General features: G+C 38.0%; 1 protein-coding gene across 5 annotated transcripts in view; it reads right to left on the bottom strand.

Moving 5' to 3' along the window:
- LOC127496194 (E3 ubiquitin-protein ligase RNF14-like) overlaps positions 1–20,639 on the bottom strand; it is a 54,768-nt gene that overhangs the window by 19,020 nt on the left and 15,109 nt on the right. The window contains exons 2-6 of one of the 5 annotated variants that reach the window (XM_051863914.1): positions 6,282–6,442; positions 4,551–4,681; positions 3,874–4,377; positions 3,529–3,751; positions 1,844–1,953 (exon numbers count right to left, since the gene is read on the bottom strand). In XM_051863914.1, coding sequence (XP_051719874.1) covers positions 1,844–1,953; positions 3,529–3,751; positions 3,874–4,377; positions 4,551–4,681; positions 6,282–6,442 — 1,129 coding nt within the window. Of the gene's footprint in view, positions 1–1,843; positions 1,954–3,528; positions 3,752–3,873; positions 4,378–4,550; positions 4,682–6,281; positions 6,443–8,692; positions 8,708–10,584; positions 10,721–20,639 lie in introns of those variants that run through there. The other 4 variants (XM_051863913.1, XM_051863917.1, XM_051863918.1 and 1 more) reach the window with 4 other exon arrangements.

The raw sequence follows: 20,639 nt of genomic DNA, 5'->3' as shown, positions 1-20,639 counted from the left end.
ATTAATTGTGTGTGGGGCAAGGCAGGAAACCTCTGTTGAATGTAAGTAACCTTTGAAACTTCAGATGGCACTGCATGAGAAACCGTCATGCTACTGTGTGAAATACAGCCACATGGGCTCGGGAGTATTTTGGAAAACCGTTGTCTGGAAAACTGTATCAAGAAATGCAACTCAAATTTTTGTTACACAAGGAGAAAGCTATACATCAATTGTATGCAGAGATGGTGCCGAGTTCTCTGGGCCTGAGCTCATCTCAGATGGTCTAAAAGACAGTGGAAATGTTTCAGCTTGTTTTTGGAAAAAACAGACAGGGACCAACCAGACTTTCATAAGTGACAGGTGCAAAAGCAAACATCTGTCATGGTATGGGGGTGCATCAGTGCAAACGGCATGGGTGAAAGTATCATTGACATGGAGGCGTGTATTGGGATTGTACAGAGACATTTACTGACATCAAGATGACACCTTTCCTGGGAAGAAAAACAATGCCAGGCCTCATTCTGGATGTGCTACATTAGAGTGGTTTTGTAGACACTACTACACTGTAGAAGGGATGTGCTTGTCTGGCTTGCCTACAGTCCAAATCTGTCTCTTGTTGAAAATATATGGCCTATCATGAAAAGGAGAATCAAAAACGACAACCACGGACTGTTGAGCAGCTGTCTGGGCAAAACTTCCACATGCAAAACTGCAACAATTAGCTTCTTCAATACCCAAATGATTAAAAAGTATCATTAATAGGAAAAGTGGTGTGACACAGTGGTAACTGTCCCAAATGGTTTAAAATTACAAAATAAAATTAAATTCTGTCAAGACAACTCTCGGGACATTGATATGGTAATTGAGATGTGCATGGTAATGGATAAGACAATGTTAATGTATTTGGTCTTGGCGGAATAGATCTGCTACGCTGCTGCTGCAGAGCAAGTACCGACACTTGCTACTGCCAATACATTCACAGATATTGCTGTGAGCATGTAAGACATGCTGCTGCTGCACATGTAACATACATGAATTAACCCCCATTGCAGATCTACACAGGTGGAGCTGGGGAAGGAGGAGGGCTCTGAAAGCGCGCTGCAGACTGCTAACAGCCATCAATGCCAAATATTTGAATGTTTGAGCAGCAAGCTCATTGGCCGCTAATGCAACAGCAACCAATCAGCTGTGCTGTGTAGATAATGATGTGATGCTACCAAATGAGTTAAAGACCCACCAGCCTGCATCGTCAGAGTTTCTCGCCAGAACTATGAAATTAGTGAAAATCTTTTCTTTGCACTTTCGTCAGTTAAATAAAGGTTAAAGAGAATTAACAAACCACAGACTCTTGATTTTATTGCATTTTACAAAATGTCCCAATTTTTCTGGAAATGGGGTTGTATAATGAGTAGAAAAAACACAATAATGTAACTTAAAAGAAACTAAATACTTTCCAAAAAATATTTTAGACACAGTAAGAGGACTCCTCATTATTTTCTAGTTTCTACCCATTTATATACACAAGTATGTAGTACTTATTAACTGCACACTGACTTGAAAATGTTGTGTGGACATCAGAACACACAAGAACACACTTGCACATACGAACATTGTCTGTTTATAAGACTAACAAATCCATGGAATTAACAGTCATATCTGATCATACATGCATCTTACAAATGACCCACTAATAACCCACTAATGTTGCTTCTGGGTCTTTTTTTTTTTTTTTTTTTTAATCTCAGTCAACAAAAAAAGAAAAATAATCCTTTAATTTTCAAAGCTTTTTACTAAGAATCTACACAAAGACTACACTGTTAAACAACAAAAGTGAAATCTGCAGTCATGAGCTATAGTTTCTGACCTGTATGTTAGTGCCACAGGAAGGGCATCGTTTGGAGTTATCCTTCAGCCAGACTTCATTTAAAGACTCTTGAAATAGCCGCTTTTCACGTAGGTCCTTTTCCATTTGTACTTTGTAGAGGAGAATAACATTGTCTTGTTATAAATAAAAAAAAAAATAAAAAAAACATGCTGCAAAAGAACATTATCAAAACTGTATATATAATTTTAAAACAATTTATATAACAGTTAGGCCCAGTTGCCTATTTAAAATGATAAAACAATTAGTTTGTATGCTTGATTCTGATTGGTCAATAGCTGTGTTTTATTCACGATAAAACACGGCTACGACTGCTTCACCCAACGTTTCTGTGTATTACTACACAACACCCTTAACAACCACTCTTAGCAATGTAAACTGTTTGTTCTCAGTTGATATTGTTCACTGAAGCTTACTGTATTATGTAGAAGAGCGTTGTGAGAAAAAGACTGAGTGAGCGAGTTTATTACCTGCATTCAGATTTAGCATTTTCCTTCAGGTCAGTCCTATGTTCACAATAAAAAAATTGTTTAAATGCCCAATGTATTATCTTGTCCTTTTCTCATAAAGACTGTCTTTGCCGCCATCTAATGGCGTAATAATGTAACTTCTGTTGCTGTTCACAGTCAGGGACTATTTTTCCGGCGGAAGGAAGTCTTTTAGTAAAGGTTTACTTCATGAAAGTTGCATTGATACATATATTTGGCTTTAATATTTGTATTGTGTGGTAACTGTTTTATAAAAGCAATAAGGTACTCGAGGCTAGTGCTGTATCGTGAATAAGTCACAGCTGAAGGGGCTGCAGGCCTAACAACACCTTCAGTCGTGACTTATTCACGATACAGCACAGCCTCTCGTACCTTATTGCTTACATATACATAATAAAGTAATAATAAAAAATCTTTTTTATTGGACTGTTCAATATATGCAATGTCACTCATAATAATGATGTTGGTCTGAAAAATCACAGCTCATCTGCATAGAAAAGATATCACTATACACTATGTACATCAAGAATAGACTATATGTCATACCTAGTGACGGCATTATGAATTTCTGTAAAGCTGCTTTGAAACCCTGTGTATTGTGAAAAGCAAGTAAGTCCTGAAAACCCATCAGTTGACAAAAAATCCACTGTTCAATTGGGGTCTACAAAACTAAGCTCTGTGATGAATTGCTTACTCTACTGTAAGTCCCTTTGGATAAGAGTCTGCTAAATGCCAGTTACAGTCACTGAACGAGTGGCGCCTTGTTGTTTCTTCACTTCACTCTCTGCTCCTCTTTGGTGGAATGAGCTTCCTCCACCCAGACTGAGACCATAAACTCTTTCAACAAGCAGCTAAAGACACATCTCTTCCGCAAACAACCTTAACCAAGGCACTTAAACACACACACACACACACACACACACACACACACACACACACACACACACAAAATTGCTCTTGTTCTTTTTTCAAATTTCACATCTGTTTTAGCTAATCTAGCTTTCTAATAAAACCTGCTATGGTATACTATGAATATTGTTAGCTGTAACAAATTGCTTCCTCTATTTTAAGTCAATAAAATTATCTACTAAATGCACAAATGTAAGTTGCTATAAAAAATGAAATTGACTTGACCTAACTGTACTTGTTGTATGAAAGGACACTTTACTGTGATCTTACATTCTTTGCAGAGAGAGAGGCCATGGTATGTTCGCTTGCAGAGTGTGCAGAAGACGAACTGGCATGAGGGGCAGATGCCCATGTTGGTGTCAGGCTCGATGATCACAGCCATGCAGCAACTCGTGCGTGGACAATAATCAACATCTGCCATTAGGTTCAGACTCGACCTCAGAAGGAGGTGGTCATAGCGGGCAAATTCATCTTCGCCCACGAGAAGTTTCACCTACAGTATAATAGCAGTACAATGGCGTTAGTTTGTCGAAAACTACTGTTCAAGCAGCTAAATTGCTTAATAGTCAAAACCTATTCATAGCTCAATAGGAACAAACACAAAAGAAAAAGTACCTGTGCAGGAGAGGCCATGGACATACACTCAGGCTCAGGGCAAGTAAGGCACTGGACTTTGCCATCTCTAATTTGGATCTGAAAGTATTCCTTCACACAGGCCTTGCAGTAGACATGCTGACACTCTTTGAAGAGCAAAGAGTTGGAACCCTGATTCTCAGAGAAGCAGATTCCACAGCAAAAAACCTTGCCATCAAACACCTTCTGCTTCTGAGCTTCATTAAAATCCAGCAGCTGGGTTAGTATATCTGTGTGAGGCTCAATTTCTTGAACTGCTCGTTGGTCCAACTCTTGCACTTTATTCTTTTCTACAGCAGTGTCTACAGCTTGGTTCTGACCAGATTCATATTGAGGCCGCCCACCAATGGTTTGGATCTCGAGTGGAGACTGGATGTTCAGAAATTCTAGAGTTTCTTCCTTTAGAAACTGGATCCAGGTAAAAAGAATCACATTGCCCCTGTTCTCTTCCCAAAGTTCGTCCAGTCTCTTGCAAAGTGCAGTGATCTTTTAGACATTAAATAAATTGTTAATTGGGCATTTTTATCTTAATGGTTATGCCTTTATCATTATACCAATATTATGTCCAAACATAAAATACCAAATAATTCTATAAATAAAAATACAAAATCTTTGAATGTTATCATTTAATTAGCTCAGACCAATGCTAAAATGCAAACCTGGAATCTTGAAAGCCATTTGGAGCTTAGAGTAAAGACTGGAGCAGATGATGAAGGGTAGTCTGTAGGTAGTTCAAAACTCAGAACCACGGGGGGTAGAAAGGATATGCCACACTCTATGTATGCCTCCCCTATGAAAAATACGCACAAAACATAAGCTTATAAAGACTATGGGGAACACATGCAATATCACCAAAGTTAATTGAATTAAAAATTGTGTTATATAATCAAATAAATATACTTAATAAAAAAAGGTATTTGTGACTTTTTATCTCACAACGTGGACTTTTTTCCCGCAATTGCGATTAAAATCCCTTATGTTGTGTTTGGGTCATTTTCTTTTTCCCAAAAATTTTATTTAATGTTATTGCATTGGACTAAAACTTATTTGTACTAAAACTTATTTGAAAACTTATTTGAAAACTTATTTGTATTGTAAATTTTTTTTTACTTTTTTGGGATTTTCTTCCCACTTGGTTACACTTGTGGTGTTGCTGGTCAAAAAATGACCGACCTACAAAAAATAGCTTATAAATCTCTTGTTACGCTACATTTTCACCAAAATATTGGATTTAATCTTTTTGTCAACAGGTTTTATTTCAATTAGGACAGGTTTTGTGTTTCTTTTTGGAACTGATTGATCTTAGGCCTCATTGATCTGAGCTTATGCACCTCAGTTTTTAAGTGAAAAAAATTTGTTTAAACTCGCAGTTGCTGATGATGAAGGGTAGTCTGTAGGTAGTTCAAAACTCAGAACCAATGGGAGTAGAAAGGATATACTACATTATATGCATGCCTTCCCTATGAAAAATATGTGCAAAACAAGCTCGTAAAGACTATGGGGAACACATGCAATAGAGCTCCAAACTTAATTTAATTAAAATCAAAATTGCAATATGGCCTTCTATTTGCAATTATAAATCCACAGAAGCCAGTGATTTAATCAAATAAATATACTGAATGTGTTACTTTAAAGTGTAGGTGCACCACTTTGTTCTGCCTGTATCCTGTGGAATCCTTTTTATCCTATCCATTTTTCTGCCACAGAATAAAAAATAAAAAAGGTAATTGTGACTTTTTGTTTCATAATGTTGACTTATTTTCTTATTTTGTTGACTTAGTTTATATCTCATAATTCTGTATTTTAAAATTCTGACTTTTTTCTCAGAGTTATAAACTCGCAGTTTCCTTTATTTTTTTATTCTGTAGCAGAAAAAAAATCTGAATTATGAGGTGTAAACAGAATTCTGAGGAAAAAAAGGTCAGAATTGTGATATATAAACTCAAAATTGCAAGAAAAAAAAAAAAAACATGGAACTCATGGGAATTAAGTCAGGTTCATTGCTGAGCAATGAGATCAGAGTCCACTTTTAATTTTTCATACAGTTTAAATGCAAAGACAAAAAAAAAACTCAGTTTACTTTTGGAGTAACTTAAAGAGGTTTGAGTTTGGTTGTTTTAAGGACAAAAAGAGTGAACATCCTGAAAAAGTAACTGTTTTTATCAATAGCTGAATGAGGGTAAACTATGACTTAGTTTAGAGAGAAAAGGCATAATTGTTATGAGAGCTTCTGTTTAAACGTTTTTATATATCTTTTTTTGGTCTTCGTATCATGTTTATTATGAAAGCTTTTAGTACAAAAATTCAAAGTAGAATTTTTTTTCAAAATCAAATTGTTTATTTTTATTTTATTATTTTTGTTTTTTACCAAATCTTGTATAAAATCTTACCCTTGACTTGCAGTCTGAAGTTAGGAGGAAGCTCAAGGCACAGATGTATCTTGGCACTCTGCCTTGATTCTGTCCTGTTAAACTCCTCTTCATCATATATGCTCGCCAGAGCCAGCAGTTCATCTGATTGTGCTTCCTGGTTGGCTGACATTTGAACGTTCCTGAGATCAACATAAAAACAAGTATAGTTAATCTGTAGCAAAGTTTCTGTTCAGGGAAGAAGGAGGCAGGAACCGGCAAATGAGGTACATAAAGTTTAATCACAAAATAAGCATAAGCAACAAAATGAAAGAAAGTGGCAGCTGCCTCACGGATGACTGCATATAAACATAAAACAACAACGCAAAGGGCCTGGTCCTTTCTTGTCTTTCACTATTGTCACTCCATTTATCCTTATGGAGCTACTTCATGGGATTCAAGACCAGTGTGTCATGCAGGTGTGGCTCATTAACATTCGCTCCATTGACCTCGCTCCACTGCCATGACTCTCTGCCCCGGCCTGCTTCACATCTCATTCACCAATGGATTTATAGACTGATAACTATCGAACTTATGCATGACAGTGCAAGAACAGGGACTGCATGTCAAAAGTAGTTTTAGAGTTCGTGGGAGGATCACTTTGAACTTTGAACTCACAATATATACAACATGTTTCACCATGTTTTATTTCCCTTGTAAAAGATTTTGGAGCTATAGTCTCCTCAGGTCAACCCAGATTGTTTCTGTAACTCGAAATATGAAATCTGATATTTTTTTTAATATGTTCCATATAATCAGCTTTATTTTTAACTGAATTAAGAATGATCTTGAATGTTTTTTTTAGTATACATTTTAGTGTCACCTTAGGATTTTTACTGTGTTCCTTTGGCCACAATATTAAAAAAATGTCCTGGTGGCACCACTGAATCTAATGGTGCATTTCATTTGTCCACAGAAGTGAGAATATCCTAGTTACCAACAGGAACTTTTAACTGGAAAGCCTCCTCATGTTAGAGTAGTGACTGGGAAACTCTGGAAAAGCACAACAACTCAGACTTCAAAATCCAATATGATGCTGGATCCATTATGATGCTCAGTGCATCAACAGTAGTGAAACACTAGTAATATATTGTTTATTAGCACTTTTAATTGTCTCAAACTCAGTGATGCACATGGTACCACTCATCCTCTATTTGTGGACATGATACTTCAGAATTATCTGTGCAAAATACTGCTTTTTATGTGTTTGAATTGTGAAAGAGTAAGCACAAAAAAGATTTGCCTGCTTAGTTTTCTGACCTGTGTACTGGTCGCGGTCAACTTGAGTTTGATGTCTGAACACCTTTCTCTGAAAATACTGAAGCCTAATTGGATCACACCTGTGTAGAGCACCTGCTAATAGTGTTTGAGCTCACATGGAGGCTCCGCCTCTTCTGTCTATATAACATGGCACCGAATGCTTTTGTCATGTCTGAGGACAATGAGGACGCTATGTCCATAGCGGCATCGGAGAGAGAGGAGTGTGGCTGCAGCCCCATGAAAATGTCAAAGCTGCGGACGGATATGAGTGAACCACATACAAACGTGGACAACGAGCTGATGAGGGTCCTCACTGAGGCTGTGGATGAGCTGGGGTTGGAGTGGTCTTCCTTTGCTGGATGGCTGGATGAATGTTATCTCTAGTCAGGCCGCCGCCAGAAGACTGGACCTCAAAAGCCAGCACCATTCTTCCGTGCAGTTCATGAGGAGCTCTCAAAAACCTGGTACGCCAGTTGTGCTGGATTGTCCTCTTTGACTTAAAGAACTCCAACAAGGCAGCGCTCCTGGACACACCAGTGAGTCCAACGGGTCTGTTTGGTGATGCAGTGGAAGCGTTCACTCAGCATTTTCGCGCAGAGACAGAATGTGAAGAGCGGAATCCAACAGCCATTATTTTTTAGTACCAAAGAAGGGCCAAGGCCTGTGCCACATCCTTGATTTGAGACTTTTGAATCGTGAGCTGGCAAAGTGCTCATTCAAATGATCGCACAGAAGCAAATTCTTTCACAGATTGGACTGGGAGATTGGTTTCTCTTGGTGGATCTGAAAGATGCCTATTTTCATATTCAGATAGCCCCGTAGCACCGGCGCTTTTTGCCAATTTATGGTGCTCCTCTTCGGTCGGTCTTTGTCCCCACTGACATTCATGAAATATGTGGATGCTGCGCTCTCCACACTAAAAGCAAAGGGGATGCACGTCTGAATTATTTGGATGACTGGCTTGTCGTGGTGCAGTCAGAGACTGTGTTACAAGTACACAAGCACAAACTGCGTGATCATTTACATTGTCTCAGATTGACAGGCAATATGCAGAAGAGCATGATACAACACAGCCAACACATCACATTCCTAGAGTAGGTATGAATCTGGATGTTGTCACAATGCGAGCCCACCTCTCTCAGGAAGTCCTGTTGAAACAGTTTCAGAAGGTGCAAGTTGATGGCTGAGGTGTCCCTTACGGAACAAAAATATATAAGAATATACTGCCAAATATAATGCGATATATTACATAATACATTTCCATATATGGGAAACTTGTGATTATATTTTTCAATATACTGCAATATATGCATTGAGGATTACCATTGTGCTGAAGAGTAGAGCCTGAGGTTAGGTTTATGATTGGCTGAACACCATTAAGACTATAATAACTTTATTTAAAAAGTAACAGCTGTGCATGCTATAGCACAGTGATAGTCTCTTTGGTAGAAACTTTAGTACATGCAGGTGTGCTTTTGTTAACTAATTTGAAAATATGAATCATTTAAAATGTAAAAAATTATAAAATATAAGAAATGTGTTACATAACATATTTTACCATATATGTGTTTATACTGCATGAGTAAATATATCTGCAATATATTATGCATGCAGTACCATATCTGATCACATATTTTTCAATATATGAAAAGCGGCAATTCCTTATGTATTATTCAATATATTGTAATATATTTACGCAATATATTTTCTGAATATTTTCAAATATACTGTTAAATCATGTAATATATTGATCATTCATATATAGGGAAATATATTTTCTTTCCATAAGGCGTCAGTGGTCTGCCCACTGGGCTTGTTACACATGCGCATGCTCCAACTGTGGTTGAATGTGCAGAAGACACCCTTACTCTCCACTGCTGTTGATTTTATTAGCTCAGGATTATTGCACTACACTTGTAGTATTCGGGTGGTTATCTATTAACAATTGATTACATTAGATCCCACCCTCCCTTCAGAGCACTCTCAAAGCCACGCCTTCTCCAAAACACATGAATGCGCAGGTTGCGCACAGCCAGAGCAGATTCAGCAAAGTGTCAAAAGTAGGGATGCCACAATTCTCAAATATAATATTAAACCTTTCGTTACGACATCCACGGTTCAATACACAACGTCCGCTCTTTTGTCATGTGACATGACAGATGTATTGAATAATAATTCCCAATCTCCCTTACAAACAAGTGTGTAGTTTTTTGTTGTTGTTGTTGTTCTTGTTGTTACTCTCACAGTTAGTGGTCTAAAAATTTCTTACCATTTATAAATTTGTGAGCTGCCAGTGTTAATTTTTAAATATATTTATTTTATATTATACAATACACTACGAATGTGTACAAGTGGATTTTTTAAAATAAAAAATAGTATTTTTTACTTACTGTTTCTGTCGCCTAAGCATAGAATAACAAAAAACACTATATGTGCCAAGCCATCAGAACTGAACCAAACATAAAACCATTGTTAAAAAACCTGCATTAACACAACTCATTTGTACCGTAGCGACGTTTTAACGCAGTGGATAATTTTTAGATGGTCCCTTATATATCATGCGCTTCCGCATCCGAACATTCATCGATATTATGCAGCAATAATAAGCGTTGGCCGTTTTGAGTTTTTTTTTTTGTTTGTTTGTTTGTTTGTTTTGTTTTGTTTTTGCCAGTATACAATTGAGTATTTTTTTTTTTTTTTAATCTAACTGTGGTATTTAGATGGGAATCAATGGATAGTTCGAGAGCAGATCCTCACATGCATTTCTACATCTAGTCAATACTAAAACATGTTTCCCAATACGATGTAAACTAAGCACCTTGGTAAAGTGCTATATACTGTCAGACTCAAATAGACAAATTAAAGGTAGCCTTCGTAATTAGCCTACGTTTAATTTGTCTATTTAAGTCTACACGTCTAATTACGTCAAAAGCTGTTTTAACGCTTAACTGATTGGTCCAGGTCACTCATTTTATTCTGAATGATAGGCCAAGAAAAATAAAAAGCTTCTAAAGTGCTTATTTACCTTTTTCTTCTGCTTCTGCTGTTCTGCTTCTTAGTTTATGGCGCTTGGCATATCAGATCGTAATGTTCCGCCACTACTGGGTGTGAAGCAATGACGTAAAGGCAAGACAACTCCTATAATTCTGTTTATTTAAGACAAGTTAGAAAGCTTTGTACGCAGGATTTGTTTAGCAGATTCTTAATAGTCACACACAATAGTCACAATTAAAACATGACCTTCTCCCAAGAAATAATGGGTAAAACACGTTCCATGTTCCAAAAGTTCTAGATATAATTGTTCCACTGTTTCTATCAGTGTTGCAAAATAAAGATACATTTGACTAAACCACATTAAACATTAGTCTTAAAAATTCAGGTTGGACAAATGTCATTTGTGATTTTAAAATACACCTCTTTGCATTTCTGGGCAACAGGAAATGAGATGCTTCTAATTTCAGATATATCTTTTTTTTTATTATTATTATAATGGTGAAGAATATATGCTCTCCTTACTGCTTAATGTCTGAACAAGACTTTTCCTTAGGAATGTGTGATTTTTTTTTTTATCTGTGAAAAATACTTTATTTAAAAAAAAATATATATATATATATATTATTATAAAATATTTTATTTTGTTTATTATGGGCTTATGAATTTTGTGACTGAATATTTTAAATGTTAAGTCAGGGGACTGGGATGGCCAGGGCAAGACTTTGATTTTGTGATCAGTAAACCATTTTTGTGTTGATTTTGATGTATGTTTTGGATCACTGTACTGCTGAAAGATCCTACCACTGCCCATTTTAAGCTTTCTGGCAGAGGCAATCAGGTGTTCATTTAATATCTGTTGATATTTCCATGTCCATGATGACATGTATCCTAACAGGATGCCCAGGTCCTCTGATGGAAAAACAGACCTAAAATATTAAAGACCCTTGATCATGTTTAACTCTGGACATCAGGGACTTTTCCATATGGCTACCTCTTTGTGTGTGCCAAACCCATCTCTGGTGTTTATTGCCAAAAAAGCTCTATTTTGGTTTCATCTGACCATATAACCAGATCCCATTTGAAGTTCTAGTAGTGTCTGGCAAACTGAAGATGCTTGAGTTTTTGGATGAGAGTAGAGGCTTTTTTCTTGAAACCCTTTCAAACAATTTGTGGTGAAGTAGGTGATGTTGGATTGTAGTTTCAGAGACTTTCTGACCCCAAGACCCAACTTCTGCAATTCTCCAGCTGTGATTATTTAAGATTTTTTGACCACTCAAACCATCCTCCTGACAGTGTGTTGGGACAAGATAGACACACGATCTCTTCCAGGCTGATTCATAACATTTCCAGTTGACTGGAATTTCTTAATTATTGCCATGATGGTGGAAATGGGCATTTTCAGTTTTTGCTATTTTCTTATAGCCACTTCGCATTTTGTGAAGCTCAACAACCTTTTCCAGCACATCACAGCTATGTTCTTTGGTCTTACCCATTGTGATGAATGACTAAGGGATGAATTCATAAAGGAGCTAATAACTGTGGCACACATATATTTAACAAAGATATTTGTTTTTTAATAAAACTTTGTTTGCAATTGTTTGTTTTCATGTAAACAATATTGTTTGTAAACAATAAAGACATTTTTCACAGCCTTTGCTCACATTTACCATGGGTGCCAATATTAGTGGAGGGCACTGTATATACTGTATATAGTATAGCTTGCAAGGGTTCCAGAGGTTTTCCGCCAAAATAAAAGCTTCATGGTTTAAAGTTTAAAATTGTATGAAATTTCAGGGTTTCTATGGGTCCTTAAAGTCTTAAATTTGGGGATGGAAAAACAGAGTCACCGCTCAGATATGTGATTATTAAACTTAAAAAGGCTAATTCAATTAAATAAATGTGAGTGCTGCATGATTTAAAGTCAGACCGCTTTTGTTCCACAGGATCGAGGTTTCAGCGCAGTTCGCAATAAGTGAATACCACACATTTGTGCCTAATGTTTGCTTATGACTCACTGACCATGTGTACGTCACTGGCATAAAGTTGGTTTGACGTTGGACATTCGATGTTCGCACATTTAGGGACCGTCTCTAAAGTTACATACGACATTGGTATACACATTTCTAACTTCAATAGCATTTGAAGAGAACAATTTACAGTCGAACCCAACTGTAAAGCGTTCATCTACGTGTCAGCTATACTCACCTTTTATATTTTTGATATTTACTAAAGTAAACTGTCAAATCATATGTAAAAATTGCTATGTATGTCATACTGTACTCATATATAAATATGCCATAATTTAAAGCTCAATAACATTTAAATAATTTATAGTCATAAAACCAACTGTAAAATGTCCATCTAGGTGTCAGCTATCATGCACACCTTTTATATTTTTTGATATTTAACCATGCAAGAACCAAAAAGTAGAACCAAAAAAAAATGATATCATAATAATGAAATAACAACTGATAATACACAAACGTTTTAATATATCAAATATGTTTATTTATTTTCTTTATTTTATTTTCTGTCAGCTGGGCACCAGATAACTGCGCTTTGACACAACTGGCAAATGTTGTAATTGATTGTAAATTATGTACAGTAATTTATTTGTATACAGTGGGTATGAAATAACTTATTTACATAAACAACACTTCGTCAGGTGCATTCAATTCACTTTCGTCGGAGTAAGATGGCGGTGTGCCCTACCTACACAGAAATACATTTTAAATTAAATACATTTTTAAACTAGTGATGGTGAAATGAAGCTTTGCAAAGCACTGAGGCTTTCCCCTAAACTGTATCATAAAATGGTTCGTTACTCGAAGCTTTTCAACATGGCACACCACTAACGACATCTTGTGGTCAAAAGGCGGAAAAATCTGCCATTTGCGTTCCAGCTGACCCAGCCATTTTTCATTGTTTCAAGTAATATTTCAGTTTGTGCTACGAAAGCTGTATATGGCAATACAAATGTTTAGTCTAAATAAATATTAGTTTTCACATGTCATTAAATAATGTATGAATTTATATGAATAAATGTATGAGTCTGTGAATAAGTTTATGGAAAAAAAATAATGCATTTACAAATTAATAATTAACTAATTGTGTAGAGTTGTACATTGGGCTACTGTAGCAGTTTTTAGGGATATTCTTCGATCAACACAAGCAGTCTTATTCACAAACTTTTAAATCCTAAGCCCATGAGTTAATAGACAAGGCCCGGTGTGCGATAGCCTACAGTGAGTTTTTTTGCTGCTAGACGCGGCGCGCCCGCACATGTATTCAAAGCAAAGCGATGTTAAAGGGACAGTCAACACATAATAACATTATATTTTTTTCCCTCAGCCTGGGGCCCTGGGCTTAAGCCCAGGTAAGCCCGTGCATTAATGCGGCCCAGCATATGAGAATACACGTTTACCTCAGATTTCGTTAGATAGAATAGAAGCAGGGCCGTACGCAGAGTTTCATAATTGGGGGCATGTTCCCCCGAGAAAATGTATATTTCCCTGGTGTACACATGTGCATTTTAAGATGTTTTAAGGCCAACAAATTGGATAAATAGCTTTAAAACCATGTCAACAAATACATACATTTTTTACGAAATTGTGCAAAAACAGGCAATGATGTCTAAAATGTAAACATGAATAAAATTAATATAACATTTGTTATCATGCTGATATCTGGAGAAAAACGTCACTGTGATATTTATTAACTACAGGTGCTGGTCATATAATTAGAATATCATCAAAAAGTTGATTTATTTCACTAATTCCATTCAAAAAGTGAAACTTGTATATTATTATGTTTATTTCTTTTAATTTTGATGATTATAACTGACAACTAAGGAAAATCCCAAATTCAGTATCTCAGAAAATTAGAATATTACTTAAGACCAATACAAAGAAAGGATTTTTAGAAATCTTGGCCAACTGAAAAGTATGAACATGTACAGCACTCAATACTTAGCTGGGGCTCATTTTGCCTGAATTACTGCAGCAATGCGGCGTGGCATGGAGTCGATCAGTCTGTGGCACTGCTCAGGTGTTATAAGAGCCCAGGTTGCTCTGATAGTGGCCTTCAGCTCTTCTGCATTGTTGGGTCTGGCATATCGCATCTTCCTCTTCACAATACCCCATAGATTTTCTATGGGGTTAAGGTCAGGCAAGTTTGCTGGCCAATTAAGAACAGGGATACCATGGTCCTTAAACCAGGTACTGGTAGCTTTGGCACTGTGTGCAGGTGCCAAGTCCTGTTGGAAAATGAAATCTGCATCTCCATAAAGTTGGTCAGCTGCAGGAAGCATGAAGTGCTCTAAAACTTCCTGGTATACGGCTGCGTTGACCTTGGACCTCAGAAAACACAGTGGACCAACACCAGCAGATAACATGGCACCCCAAACCATCACTGACTGTGGAAACTTTACACTGGACCTCAAGCAACGTGGATTGTGTGCCTCTCCTCTCTTTCTCCAGACTCTGGGACCCTGATTTCCAAAGGAAATGCAAAATTTACTTTCATCAGAGAACATAACTTTGGACCACTCAGCAGCAGTCCAGTCCTTTTTGTCTTTAGCCCAGGCGAGACGCTTCTGACGCTGTCTGTTGTTCAAGAGTGGCTTGACACAAGGAATGCGACAGCTGAAACCCATGTCTTGCATACGTCTGCGCGTAGTGGTTCTTGAAGCACTGACTCCAGCTGCAGTCCACTCTTTGTGAATCTCCCCCACATTTTTGAATGGGTTTTGTTTCACAATCCTCTCCAGGGTGCGGTTATCCCTATTGCTTGTACACTTTTTTTCTACCACATCTTTTCCTTCCCTTCGCCTCTCTATTAATGTGCTTGGACACAGAGCTCTGTGAACAGCCAGCCTCTTTTGCAATGACCTTTTGTCTCTTGCCCTCCTTGTGCAAGGTGTCAATGGTCATCTTTTGGACAACTGTCAAGTCAGCAGTCTTCCCCATGATTATGTAGCCTACAGAACTAGACTGAGAGACCATTTAAAGGCCTTTGCAGGTGTTTTGAGTTAATTAGCTGATTAGAGTGTGGCACCAGGTGTCTTCAATATTGAACCTTTTCACAATATTCTAATTTTCTGAGATACTGAATTTGGGATTTTCCTTAGTTGTCAGTTACAATCATCAAAATTAAAAGAAATAAACATTTGAAATATATCAGTCTGTGTGTAATGAATGAATATAATATACAAGTTTCACTTTTTGAATGGAATTAGTGAAATAAATCAACTTTTTGATGATATTCTAATTATATGACCAGCACCTGTATATTAAAGTCACACAGTGAAAACGTGCACTCTAAATGCGCACCGACACTAGTCTAATCTACAAGACAACATCACATACAGGGATGTCAGATCGTTTGTGCATCGTTAAAACAACAATTATGATAAAATCGCAGGCTAAATATATCGCACACCCCTACCTATCCTACCCTACCCTTTTCACAGTAATTATAAAAACATTTGAAATTCAGGTCTGTAGATATTTCTATTTAGACTCTTGGGGGCAGTGAAACAGCAAAGCTGCTCTGGTGGCGCCAATCTTTGGTGGCATTTTATTTTCTTTCACTTCATGAACTTGTGAATTTACATTATGCATTTAAATTAATAGTACCCACTGCAAAATCATACTGAGGTGGCCAGAATTTATACAGGGGTGGCCACCCCTTGGGGGCGCCCCTGTATCAAAGAAGCAAATAACACTCAAGCTGCACAAGGGGTTCACTCCATTTTTGAATCAGAATACATAGCAGTCACGTGGTGGTTGTGTGCGAAAACGATGCTTTGGACGTCACTGATCATGTGGTTATGACAAAATAGGTGTGTTCGACATCGGCTGCGGCTGGATGTAACCGATCGGCGAGAGTAGCCGCGTGCAGGCGGGGAGGAGCTGAAAACGGAGACGTGAAGTCGAACACTTTCTGCTTCTCGTAGTGACGCTCGTGCTGCATTTGCATACTTTATCACAGCTGAAGTTAAATAAATGCAATATTTGACTAATACACCGATGTTTCAGATACATTTTCATTCAATACTTTATGTACTGCTTACAGGTTCTGTTTTTACAAGAATAAAGTTCAATATAAGCATATAGCCTACGATATAAAAACTAATGTAGTGGGGTCTAAGTTTTTCATCAGTTTTATTTTGATAAACATGACACAATATAACATCGCGAATACATGAAAAGAGCTTTAACTGTTATAAAAATACAGATTTGTGAGCATTAGTGGACCTGAAGGCGTGAAAATAAACACGAAACACACGTGATCGTTGTCATGCGGTGAATCCGGGCAATCATGGAACAGCTGTGTCGTCATCAGCACTCGTGCAGCTCCTCTTAAGGCCCTGTCCCAAATGGCACACTAAACCCTCACGGTCTTCCTCTGAGTCTGCACTTTCACAATGTAATGCTGCTTTGACTGCCGGGTAAAGTCTGCGTAGCTCGCAGTCTTGCGGGCTCAGCTGAAGTGTGCATCGAGGGCGCATAGCAGCCGCAAAAGAGGCGCTCACGAGCACCCTTCTTTAAGCTTAAATGACGAATGGGACACCCTACAGTCTTGACTTAACGGACATGCGCACGCAACGGCCATTGGAAGTCCACAAGACCGAAAGTGCACATGAAGTGTGCCATTAGGGACAGGGCCTGAGAAACTGCGCTGGCTAACTCAGGCGGCTGATCTCAAATCGCTCTCGCGGTACTTTGATGCCACACCTCACAGTCACATGGCATCGGCGCGGTCTCAAGTCGGACAAAATTTCTTACCGGCATGCACTGCTTCAAGTCAGCCGCCGATCAGTCTGTACGGCGCTGCATCAAGTTGAACAAGCCTAATGACTCAAGCTCTGGTACAGTGCTTCAATGTGAGATGTTTCTTTTTTGATACAAGCTTCAGAGCCTCGGTGCCGAACGTCACTATTCATTATTTTAAACTATACTTCTAGAAAATGAAGATCAAATAACATGCATCAGGTGTGTTTTGCTTTTTTATGTTTTTAAATAATTTATGAAGCCAATGTAAAATTTATGGTCCCATATTATATTGATATATTACAGTGCTGTCATGTTTTGTGCAGGCAGTTATCTTATTTAGTTGTAAATAAAAATGCCTGACAGTATGACTGCTGAATACCTCATATTCCGCCACGTTTCTCACTGACATGCCCCCAACTTGTTAACATCAGGCTTAAAGAAAATGTCTTAGGTTACGCATGGAACCATAGTTCCCTGAGAATAGGGAACGAGACGCTGCATCCCCTAGAGGGCACTATGTGGAATGCCTCTGGCATGACTGGTTTCTGAAGAATGAGTCTAAACATGACAATGAACTTTAAATTGGCAGGCGGCAGCCAATGACGTCGCCACTGGTGTGACCATGAGTATAAAAGAGCACCTGTGAAATACGTCATCCACTTCTTGTCTGGAATACCCAAAGCATGGCAAAGAGAGACAGCGTCTCGTTTCCTATTCTCAGGGAACCATGGTTACATGTGTAACCTAAGACATTCCCTTTTAGAAAGGGAACTCACACTGCGTCCCCTAGAGGGCGCTATGGGGAACGGAATACCTATGCCGCCATGCTGAAGGGATGAGCTAAGTTAAGTCAAGTCAAGTCAAGTCACCTTTATTTATATAACGCTTTTTACAATGTAGATTGTGTCAAAGCAGCTTTACATTGATAACTGGTACATTGTTTGGCTGCACAGCAGCTCTTAAAGAATAGTGCCAATGCAGGCAGATCAAAGCACTGTTGAATATCAAATGTCAAGTCAAGTGTCCCCAACTAAGCAAGCCAGAGGCGACAGCGGCAAGGAACCCAAACTCCATCAGGTGACATCAGGTGGCAGACAAGTGGCAAATTGGTGTTAAAATGGAGAAAAAAACCTTGGGAGAAACCAGGCTTAGTCGGGGTGCCAGTTCTCCTCTGGCCAACAGTGCTTTGTTACAATTCAGGTTGCTATCATAAGTCCAATAGGATCGCAACATTAAAAGTATTTATTTCAGTTCCATCCAATTGAGGATCGTATTGAGGATCACGCCGGTATGGACGGTTGTTGAGGAACTGTGTCGTGGCTGTCGTGTCGATGAGGCCCTCACAGTGGATGATCTAGTTGACTCAATCTCTGCTGATACGTCAGGGCTGCGTTGTGGTCGTGTCAAGGTGCAGGTCCTTGGTCTCACCTGGATACGGCCCGGATCCGGTTGACTACGGTGAACCTCGGGATAAACAGAAAGACTAATATTAGCGTAGATGCCATTCTTCTTCTGATGTAACGAGTACATCAGGTGTTATAGGAAGTGTTCCCGGTTCCGGCTGACCTAATTTATGCAGCCTAATAATCCTTTAACAGATTTGAAAATATAAATTGGTAATGTGTTATGTGTATGCCAGGTTAAAGAGATGCGTTTTTAGTCTAGATTTAAACTGACAGAGTGTGTCTGCTTCCTGAACAATGCTAGGAAGATTGTTCCAGAGTTTAGGAGAAGGATCTACCACCTGCAGTTGATTTTGATATTCTAGGTATTATCAGTTGGCCTGAATTCTGAGATCGCAATAGACGTGAAGGACTATAATGAATTAGGAGCTCGCTCAGGTACTGGGGAGCTAAACCATTTAGTGCTTTGTAAGTAATTAGCAAGATTTTAAAATCTATACGATGTTTAACAGGAAGCCAATGCAGTGTTGACAGAACTGGGCTAATATGGTCATACTTCCTGGTTCTAGTAAGAACTCTAGCTGCTGCATTTTGTACGAGCTGTGGTTTATTTATCAGGCGAGCAGAACAACCACCCAGTAGAGCATTACAGTAATCTAGCCTTGAGGTCATGAACGCATAAACTAACTGTTCTGCATTTTTCATTGAGAGCATATGTCGTAGTTTAGATATATTTTTAAGATGGAAGAATGCGGTTTTACAGATGCTAGTAACATGGCCTTCAAATGAAAGATTGGTATCAAAGAGCACACCCAGGTTCCTAAGTGACGACGAAGACTTAACAGAGCAGCCATCAAGTGTTAGACAATATTCTAGGTTATTACGTGAATACGTTTTTGGTCCAAAAATTAGAATCTCTGTTTTTTCTGAATTTAGTAGTAGGAAATTACTGGTCATCCAATTTTTTATATCAGCTATGCATTCCGTTAATTTTGTGAATTGGTAAGTTTCGTCAGGGCGCAAAGAAATATAGAGCTGAGTATCATCAGCGTAACAGTGAAAACTAACGCCATGCTTCCTAATGATATCTCCCAAGGGTAGCATGTACAGAGTGAACAGCAACGGTCCTAGTACTGAGCCTTGTGGTACTCCATATTGAACTTGTGATCGATATGACATGTCTTCGTTTACTACTACAAACTGATAACGGTCAGATAAGTATGATTTGAACCATGACAATGCAATTCCACTAATGCCAACATAATTTTCGAGTCTATTTAAAAGATTATTGTGATCAATAGTGTCAAATGCTGCACTAAGATCCAGTAACACTAATAGAGAGATACAACCACGATCTGATGATAAGAGCAAATCATTAGTAACTCTAATGAGAGCAGTCTCAGTACTATGGTACGGTCTAAATCCTGACTGGAAATCCTCACAGATACCATTTCTTTCTAAAAAGGAACATAGTTGTGATGATACTGCCTTTTCTAGTATTTTTGACAGAAAAGTGAGATTTGAGATCGGCCTGTAATTGAATAATTCTCTAGGATCAAGTTGTGGTTTTTTAATAAGAGGTTTAATAATAGCCAGCTTAAAAGTTTTTGGTACGTATCCTAATGATAAAGATGAATTGACGATATTGAGAAGAGGATCTATGACCTCTGGAAGCATTTCTTTCAATAGCTTAGTCGGTATAGGGTCTAACATACATGTTGTTGATTTTGATGATTTAACAAGTTTAGACAATTCTTCCTCTCCTAAAGCAGTAAATGAATTGAATTTTTCCTCAGGGACACTACAATGCACTATCTGACACGATACTGTAGTAGACGGTTGCATGGTTATTATTTTTTCTCTAATATTATCAATCTTGCAAGTAAAGAAGTTCATAAAGTCATTAC

The sequence above is a fragment of the Ctenopharyngodon idella genome, chromosome 15 (assembly GCF_019924925.1).
Source record: "Ctenopharyngodon idella isolate HZGC_01 chromosome 15, HZGC01, whole genome shotgun sequence".
Classification (NCBI taxonomy): Eukaryota; Metazoa; Chordata; class Actinopteri; order Cypriniformes; family Xenocyprididae; genus Ctenopharyngodon; species Ctenopharyngodon idella.
Note: the sequence above shows the minus strand (reverse complement) of the source record. Positions and strands in the feature narration are given on the sequence as shown.